This window comes from Pygoscelis adeliae, unplaced genomic scaffold (assembly GCF_000699105.1).
Source record: "Pygoscelis adeliae isolate BGI_AS28 unplaced genomic scaffold, ASM69910v1 Scaffold4, whole genome shotgun sequence".
NCBI lineage: Eukaryota > Metazoa > Chordata > Aves > Sphenisciformes > Spheniscidae > Pygoscelis > Pygoscelis adeliae.
In genome coordinates this window covers 1,981,131-1,990,433 of record NW_008824986.1, presented here as the reverse complement: position 1 = coordinate 1,990,433, position 9,303 = coordinate 1,981,131, and the positions used below count along the sequence as shown (strand labels likewise).

The 9,303-nt window shown below is 39.3% G+C and overlaps 2 protein-coding genes across 4 annotated transcripts in view; one reads left to right on the top strand and one right to left on the bottom strand.

The window, feature by feature from the left end:
• PBLD (phenazine biosynthesis-like protein domain containing) overlaps positions 1-301 on the bottom strand; it is an 18,974-nt gene extending 18,673 nt beyond the window's left edge. The window contains exons 1-2 of the mRNA XM_009325992.1: positions 267-301; positions 13-159 (exon numbers count right to left, since the gene is read on the bottom strand). Of these exons, the coding sequence (XP_009324267.1) occupies positions 13-159; positions 267-301 (182 nt within the window). The remainder of the gene's footprint in view (positions 1-12; positions 160-266) is intronic.
• Positions 302-580: 279 nt separating this feature from the next.
• Positions 581-6,895, top strand: HNRNPH3 (heterogeneous nuclear ribonucleoprotein H3 (2H9)). 3 transcript variants are annotated; one of them, XM_009325810.1, is made up of 9 exons: positions 581-780; positions 1,313-1,451; positions 2,003-2,190; positions 2,604-2,690; positions 3,033-3,151; positions 4,558-4,693; positions 4,952-5,032; positions 5,117-5,203; positions 5,536-6,895. In XM_009325810.1, exons 1-9 carry the CDS (start codon positions 663-665, stop codon positions 5,610-5,612), a joined length of 1,032 nt encoding a protein of 343 aa, XP_009324085.1. In that variant the 5' UTR covers positions 581-662; the 3' UTR covers positions 5,613-6,895. The 3 variants fall into 3 exon arrangements, with proteins under 3 accessions (XP_009324085.1, XP_009324088.1, XP_009324087.1); XM_009325813.1 differs by having other exon boundaries at positions 5,501-5,956; XM_009325812.1 differs by having other exon boundaries at positions 642-780; positions 2,003-2,145; positions 5,536-5,945.
• The last annotated feature ends 2,408 nt before the right edge of the window (positions 6,896-9,303 follow it).

Genomic DNA, 9,303 nt, shown 5'->3' with positions numbered 1-9,303 from the left:
CGCGGGTCCGACCTCCTCTTCCCCGCCGGGGTCTCGGTGCGCGGCGCCCTCCTTGCTGCCCGGGCGGCACCGACCCCGCCGCCGCTGCCCCTCAGGGTGATCCTGCGGTTCCCTGTCTTGTCTCGGGCCCTTGTAATTCGAGGTAATGCATCGCCTGTGCTTCCGGAAGGGGGGGGGAAAAAACCCCAAACAAAAAACAACTGGGAGCGTGGCCCGTGGCGCTTTGTTTGCAGACAAAGGAAGGCCTTGTGTTTCCATGCAGGAACCGTTGCGTGGTTCCTACCCCTTCTTGAACTGTCATGCTTAAAAAAAAAAAAAAAAGAAAAAAACCAAAATAACAAAAACACTCCCACAAAACCTTACAGGATGGATGTTCAACGTACTCTGAGCAAATAATGAGCTTTATGTGCGGTGCCTACCCACGTGCTGCCTTCCCCACACGATGTGTTCCCTGACAGAGTTTGGGGTGGTTTTAGATGTGTGTAGCTGTGATAAAGTAGAATTTTAAATACATAACAGAAATAAAGCTCGTTATCCATAATACTAGTTATCTGAAGAAAAACTACCGGATTTCTTTTGAGGGGAGGGACTTAGGCATATATGGAATCTCAAAAATTTTCCTTTTTTTTTTTTTTTTTGTAGGGGTTTGGTTTAAGTAAAAGATGGACTGGAGTGGAAAACATAATGGGCCAAACGATACAACTAATGATGGAACAGTGGTACGACTTCGAGGCCTGCCATTTGGTTGCAGCAAAGAAGAGATTGTTCAGTTTTTCCAAGGTACCTCTAGTGTAGTCAAAGTATAGTGACTGAGTTTTCTTGTATCTTTTATGCAATGTTTTGCACATTTTAATTTGTAATAGCTGTTAATGGGGTGGATGGGAGGGATTGTGTTAAATTAGTTTATTTTACGTAAGAATTATGCCCTGTAAATGAAGTACAAATAACCATAGATGATGTAAAACACAGTATGTATCTAATTTGTCAAGGTGGTAAACATATTATGCATATATTGGGATAACCTCAATGTTAGCATTTGGATCGGTTAAATTGCTTGATTGGTAGCTATATTTTCTTCATGTAACTTAGGTGGTTGTATTTTTGCATAGTTTAAACAGAAAAGAAGTATGGCTAAATCCATAAATGTTTAATGAAAGATCATTGGCTTGTATTGTTGGGTGATGGGGGAAACAAGGTGGTTTTCTTTTTCGTTGTTGTTGTTTAGATATGCTTTAAGTATTTGCTACAGATGGGAATGTTTCAGCCTTTAACACTGTTCCCCTTGATGGGGTTATTTGTCCTTGGGTTAAAGGGTTGGAAATCGTGCCAAATGGGATAACATTGACGCTGGACTACCAGGGGAGAAGCACAGGGGAGGCCTTCGTGCAGTTTGCTTCAAAGGAGATAGCAGAAAATGCTCTGGGGAAACACAAGGAAAGAATAGGGCACAGGTGGGGATGGAGAGTTTGGGATGGTGTTAAATCTTTATTTTTGGGGGTTGTGGGTCAGTAATGCTTTTGGGGGGGTTGGGGACCATTATATGGAACTGGCTGTTTTTAAGAATTTTTATAACTGATCCTAAGTTAACTTGGGAAATACAGTAGATTTGGGGGGTGGGGGAGACAGTATTGCTCTGGGTAGTTTGCTAAACTCAGAAAATTGTTTCAATCGTTCTTGTGTAGGGTAATTTGTGATAAATGCTACTATAGCTAGACATTGTTTTTCAACAGTATGTTTCTCATACTGGAAAGACATGTTTTATGCTTAATTTGTACAGCTAGAATTTTCACATAGTAATTTTTGCCACTGTAAAGTGTTTTGTTTTGGTTTTATACACTTAAGATTCTTACGGTTTTGAGGAGAAACTTAAGTTGTATGGTATCTCTAGTCACTTCTATTGGATTGTACGTTTAGTTCTAGAAAACGTAGTATGGCCTTTTATACTATTCAGACAGCTTATGCGTGTATTCTTATTGGTACCTTGAAAATCCTCTTTTATTAGATATATTGAAATCTTCAAAAGTAGTAAGAGCGAAATCAGAGGATTCTGTGACATGCCAAGAAGGATGATGGGACAACAACGACCTGGACCATATGATAGACCATTAGGAGGAAGAGGGGGTTATTATGGAGCTGGGCGTGGAAGTATGTATGACAGAATGCGTCGAGGAGGTGGTGGATATGACGGTGGTATGTTTATCTAATGAATGGAGGTTCTGTTGTCAGTTTCATGTTTCTGACATCTTTGTCAAGAAATAAAGAAATGGCAGTAGCTGCAGTACCCATTAGGTTTGACACACTTCTCTCAAAAAATTTTTACTTGTAATGTATCAAAAAATGTGGCTTAGTGTTTAAGATTAAGGGAAGTAATAAGGAAACCGTATTTTCAGCAGAATTTGATCTCTCACTTGCATGTTTCAGTCTTTTTACTATATCAAAGGAATTTTACATTTGCGCTCTGTTCAGAAATCCAGGTTTAACAGTCTGTAGAGGCTGTTAGCAAACTTCTGGGTGCCCAAAGATTGAAAAATTGGCTTTTGTGCGTTGCTTGGTGAATTTTCAGTAATAATGTAATCATTCCTTTCTTTCTCTCCATTGCACAGGATATGGTGGCTTTGATGATTATGGTGGCTATAACAACTACGGCTATGGAAATGATGGCTATGATGACAGAATGAGAGATGGGAGAGGTAAAAAAAAAATTTCATTGTTTGTTTAGAAAGATTTTTATATTATTTGAGTTGTAAGACTTAGTATTTCCAAGACAGAAATAATCACTTTCTTCATTAGATTATTTTGTAAAGAAAGGAGGTTGTTTAAAAAAGGGGGGGAATTGGGGAATCTTGGGAAAGTGTAAATATATTGCTTAGGATATCTTCTGATTAAGTGTTTGGGTTGATAGACAGGAAGTGTAAACATCTTGCATTCAGTGGCATAAAGTGAGTGCTTTCAGAAAAACAGTAGTAATCACTTTTCTGGCTTTTCATGATCTTACAGGTGTGTGGTTTTATTTGGTTTGGGTTTTTTAATAGGCATGGGAGGACATGGCTATGGTGGAGCTGGAGATGCAGGGTCAGGTTTCCATGGTGGCGGTCATTTTGTTCACATGAGAGGACTGCCTTTTCGAGCAACAGAAAACGATATTGCTAATGTAAGTACAGTGGGGAAAAGGGCTTTCTAATGCCAAGAGTTTGCATGTTCTTGTCTTCCTTATTCCAAACTCAGTTAAAATTCTCAAGCAAGTGATTGATAGCTCTAATACAGCTGCTAACTAAAGTCACAGCCCTTTATGTGAGTTTTACAAAGCTTAGTAGTAAATGAGCTTTTATAAAGGTAATTACTGAAGAAGTCAGCCAAACTATATTTAATATTAATCTCTCTACTCTGCTCTTTCATTTCCATAAAAAGCGTACTGGAGAGAGAACAGTTGTTGCAATCAGCACCCTCATTTTAAAGCTTTCAGAAGTTTGTTTAAGCTTAACTGAAGATTAATAATTTTGTAAAAGAGCAATAGCAGATGTGAAACTTTGGTTGTAGTTTGTATATTTGTTTATTGACCTGAGACTTGTTTTAGGAGGGACAGGGTGGGAAGACTGTAGGGAGCTGTGTTCAGCTGGAGGGGACAGTATCCCGTTACTCGTAAGAGATCAGGGTGGCAGATAAAAGCAATGTCTGCAAGATTTTGGGAGTACGTTCTTGCATCAGTATACATGTTTGTAGGGGAAAAAGTTTTCCTGGGATATAAGGCCTGGTTTAAATATAGCCTCTCTACAGGGGGGCTCCATCCTTACTAGTTGGCGCCTATATATTATATTATATAGGCAGAACTCCATTCTTAAGCTTGTGCTTGTTTTCTTTTTTGTTTTGTTGTTGTTGTTGTTGTTGTTTGGGGTTTTTTTAATTGAGCTAGATTTTCTTCTATCAGTTTGATTGTTTTCTTTAGTCTTAAAGACTCTCGGAGAACGAGGGCCAAACTTCAGGCTTTGATTCAGAGCATGTTACTGCAAGTTGATGAGTAGTACTTCAGTAGTATACCAAAGGTTCCTTTGCACATACTGTTTGGTAAAAAGGCTGTTAGTCAGAAATACCACTGTATTTCTTTGAGGTCTGTAGCAAGGAAGAATGGTCTGATTGACAGCTTTTTTTGAATTCCATAAATATGTCCTTGCTTCAAGAAATTTATTTGGCTCTGCTTCTTCAGAAACCAAGTATTCATTTTCCTTTTCCAGGATGGCATCATATTAGAACTTGTTGCTTAAAGCAGCGTGTGTGAGCAGGAATTTTTGTTTGTATCTTTGCTTTTAAAGAAAGCTCCTTAAGCTCTGTAGCTGGAGCTCTTCAAGTTGTGTAATAATAATAAATTGTAAGTGTAGATGGACCTGATGTTGAAGGTCAACTATCACTAAGTAATACTTTGGAAATTAACAGTTAAATTTATGTGGTAGGATGAGATTAAATTAATGCAGTGCTCCACTAACCACTGTGGGATGAAAAAAAAGTACCTGGCTTGAGTTCTGCATCAGTGTGATTTTTTTGTTTGTTTGTTTTTATTCTTAGTTTTTCTCACCATTGAATCCTATAAGAGTTCACATTGATATCGGGGCAGATGGAAGAGCCACAGGAGAGGCAGATGTGGAATTTGTGACACATGAGGATGCAGTAGCTGCCATGTCCAAGGATAAAAATCATATGCGTGAGTGTCACGTTCACCTGAAGCTTTCATTGACTAGGCTTTAGCGGGGTATATAAAGGTCTAAACTGCATTTAACTTAAGCTGCTGTGCAGTAAATAGACAAATCATAAGCCTTTTTACCATTTATCACACTTCAAACTCACTTCCTGTTGGCTTCTAACTGTTACTTGTAAGGTGAGGGGGGTTTTTTTGCTTTGTATCTCTGTGCTTCTGGTTTCTGAAAAAAAATACAAAGTAAGGCTTTTTTGTTTCCTACAGAGCATCGATATATTGAACTATTCCTGAATTCAACTGCTGGAGGTGGTTCTGGAATGGGAGGCTATGGCAGAGATGGAATGGGTACGCATCAATCCCAGATTTAGCTGACATTTTGCACAGTCTAATGAGTTCCAAGCCTGTAACGATGCACTTTCTGTGTTTCAGATCAAGGTTATGGCTCTGTTGGTAGAATGGGAATGGGTAGCAATTACAGTGGCGGATACGGAACTCCTGATGGCTTGGGTGGATATAGTAAGTAAAAGTTCTGTTTTAAATGCATTTTGTGAAAGTGTTGCTACATCCGTCTTCTGATGGGTGATCGGGAAGGGTGGTGGGCTTTGTGTGCGGTGGAGTATTTGTGCTGGGAGAAAGGGAAGGAGGGTGGCGGCTTAATTTAAACTGTAAATCGCTTGGGTTTTTCATGCATTTTGCTACTGCAGCAAATGCTTGCTTAGAAAAATACTGCTGAAGTATTGTTATTTTAGTAGAAGTTAAGTCATCTTCAACCAACTGTTCCGTATTACCCATCACGTTTTTTCTTTTTTTAAGGTATGTATGCGTGACCTTGTGTCAATTGTTTGCAGGTCGTGGCAGTGGAAATAGTGGAGGATACTATGGGCAAGGCAGTATGGGTGGAGGAGGATGGCGTGGAATGTATTGAAGGGTAGCCTTGCTTCTACAAAACATCCTGGAAGAAACAGTCTCTGGTCTACTAGACTTTCTTACAAAATTTAATTTCTTTTGTATTTTAAGAACTTTATAATGACTGAAGGAATGTGTTTTCACAATATTATTTGGTAAGCAACAGATTGTGATGGGGAAATCTGTTTTCTGTAGGTTTTATTTGTTGCATACTCTGACTTTAAATAAATTTTTATATTCAAACCACTGATGTTGATACTTTTTATACTAGTTACTCCTAAGGATGTATTACATATTCAAGACTACAGTCGGTTTAAGATGTTGTACTATGGTTCAATAAAGGTGGTTGTACTGTAACTCCTATGAACACTGATTCAGTTCTATGTAATCTTGGTGTAGTGAATGAGTTTGGAAAATTCACTTGTTTAAGGGGGAAAGGGTAGATGAATAGATCGGTTTATTTGGTAACAGTCCTTCCTAAACCCTTTTGATAAGTTGTATGTAGTAATCTCTACACAGCGTAAAGCTGTGGAGGCTAAGTCATCGCTCTGGTTTTCTTCCTTGTACTATCAGAATCTGCCATCATCTTCAAATGCACAACTGCATAAACAAGTAGTGCCCAAGGTTTGTGCCTCCCCAAAACCAAGCAACGATGTTTATTTCCATGCTTTGCTGTAGCACCCTAGATACTACTGCATTTCACACGTGTAACTTGCAAAGCAAACTAAAACACTAGCGCAGCTTTAAGCTAACATGAAATGGGTCTAATACTAATTAATTTGAAGTTATCTATCTACATAGTTTGTTTGGTTTGTTTTTTTTTTTTCACAAACGCTGCTTTTGGGAAGAGCCAGGGATCTGGAAGCAAGTTAGACTTTTTTTCCTTCATGAAATTGTATTTAAACATGATTCAGTCTTTTTGCTGCACAGAGCTGATTTGTCTGTATTTGTTCAAAACTTGACAAGCCATTCTATGGATGAGCTCGTTAGAAGCAAAGTATCTCTAAAATAACTATATGCCCAGTACTTGTTAAATAACACACAACCCAAACACGTTGATAAAACTTTTTGTGCATTTGTGACATGTAAGATATGTAAGAAACTATTGTTTGAAGACACTTAACATACCTGATGTGTAATGAAAAAAGGTATTTATTCTTCTGAGCCAGTGTGATCTCCCAAATTAACTGCTTTGTCCTCAATGCCTCCCTTAAAATGTCAAATGTGATCTTGGGTATTAAAAGTCTGTCACCTGTTTTGCTAGTACTGTGTTACCTATGTAATAAATGTCTTGCTGTGGGAGAGAGGAGAATGGAGTTTATTTCACTAGAGAGCGTGTTCTTGTGTCAAAGTGACTGGAAATCATAGCTGAGAGGGTAATTGGCATAGGAAGCTTTCCAAGTACTGGAATATTTTTGGATAGGAAGGGGAGGGAAGATGAGACCTTAACACCAGTGATCTTACAGAGCTTTGCTTTAATGCGGTACTCTTAAAAACTAGTGGGTTCTTGGTCTGTCGCTGAACAAAAGCTTGTGTGTTTCATAAAACTTAAGATGGCAAAGGTCAGGACAAGAGTTAATCCAGTTGCAGGAAAAAAATATGTTGCAGTAAGGTAGAGGACATCTGCGCTTAGTGGAAGCATGCTTTTTTCTGTCAGCATAGCAGATACCTGTAAAATACTGTCGTCGGCTCTGTACCATTTCGTCACTCCTCAGGTATACTTTGCGTTCCATTTTAGGAGAAGGAATGCTAACACCTGCTTAAGACTTACCTCTTGAGAGCAGGTTGGGAGTTACGCTTCCAGCTATTTTGTATAACCAAGCGATCTGCAAAAAGTACACTGAACTTGAGTCTTGACGAATGAAATCCCACTGAACTGGACAGCGAATCCCTTCAGCCTGTCCTGTCCCTTCCATAGCGACACTTCACCCTGTAACAAGAGCAGCATTCAGCGTTGAACCTTGCAAGTCGCTTAAGCTGCATTTAAATTGCAGAGGAATTGGTTTTTGAGAAGAAAACCTATGAGCGTGGACTGCTCAGTCAGTGAGGAGGACTTAATCACTGTATACAAAGTTGTATTTTAGCCCTTGCTGTGAAGAGGACAAGGAGTTGAAGTGCCTGCTGAGACCCGCTGATGCTAAGCGGTTGTGTGATGAACGCTAGGAATCAGCCAAGTTTTCCCCTTGCTTTCAGGGAAGCAGGTGCAAATACGGTAAGTGAGCCACCTTTGCGAGAAGGTGGGCACAGCTCTCATGATCCCTGCATGGCGAGGAAGAGCAGCATGTTTTTCTCTGTTTACTTGCTAATGCCCCCAGTTCATGAAGTCAGAAGTCATTTCCCAAGAAGAATACAAACCAGGCTGCTCAGATACTGCGTGAACAGTTACAGTTTCTTTTGATGACTGGAGTAGGTACCCCACAGCTCTCCCTCTGCTCAGTGTGAGGAGGATTTAGAATCACAATCTGTCAAAGAACAGGGTTTTCCAGAAAGACAGAGGATTAATAGTGTGGTCCAAAAAACTACTGAAAGCAGGCCGGGTACGTAGTTTGATGCTAAGGGAAATAAAACATAGGACATACAGTATTCACCATTTTGCTCAAGGCAGAAGTTTTAGAGTAAGTAAAGGCAATCTGAATAATTACACACTACCTCAGTGACATTTTCCCATGCAAATAGGGCAGCACAGAGGAGAGGAAAAGATTGCCGTTAAGTAACAGAAATTTAATTTATTGCATGTTACGGAAATGCGCTATATTCTTATTTTAAAAGATTGCCTGTTTTAATTTTGTTTAGTTGCATACTTTTTGAAAAGTTACTTATTAAAGCAGTACAGATCAGCATCATCTATATCCTAGATCCAAACCCTGCTGCCTCCATGCCTGCCCCACATAAAGCCTACCGGAAAACACACTCGGAATACTTTCAGGAGGCATGTGAGCAAGCGCTTGGTTTGTTACATCATTAGCAGGGTAGGTCCCCACTCCCCAACGTATGCAAAGACTTTCTAAGCAACCTGAACAAGTCATAATAAAATACTCAAAAATACTCTGAATGACAAATTTAAATAAAGTGACATTGTTCCCATAGTTAAGTTGCAGATCAATTGAATTTATTTTTTTCCAAAAGCTATTTACAGATTTACAAGTGTTTGTTTTGTATTTTACAAAAAGTTACATCAGGTAATCTTAAAAACATTTTTCTTTACAAAAGCTACATAAGCAACTACATTGAGGTGTTAAAAAGAACAGCTGCATTAGCTTTTAGAATACTAAGTAAATACCTATCCTCAAAAGACAAAGCTAAGCTAAACAAAGTGCAAGAACAATTAAAAGACCTGTTTCAAAGCCTCCCTTTTCCTGTCAGTAAGAATATGCCAAGCCCATAGCTGAAGGAACTAGCGGGCTGGCAATTCTGTTGATGGCTCATCAGTGCTGACCAGAGCGTGCGGATCCCACGGCTGGGCCCCATGGCATGAGCGGCTAAAGGGAAGAGGGTAGATTGGTTCTAGTGCAGTGACGTGGAAGTGAGGACAGTTTATCAAAGGATGTATTTGTATTTGCCTACGGGAAGAATACGGATTTACATTCCAGCAGAAGTTACTATCAGTGTCAAGAGTGGTCAGACCTAGACATACTCAAAAGTACTCTGGAAAAAAAATGAAGTTTAGGAACAAACTCTCAGAGTTTGAGAAAGATGATGACAAAATAAGG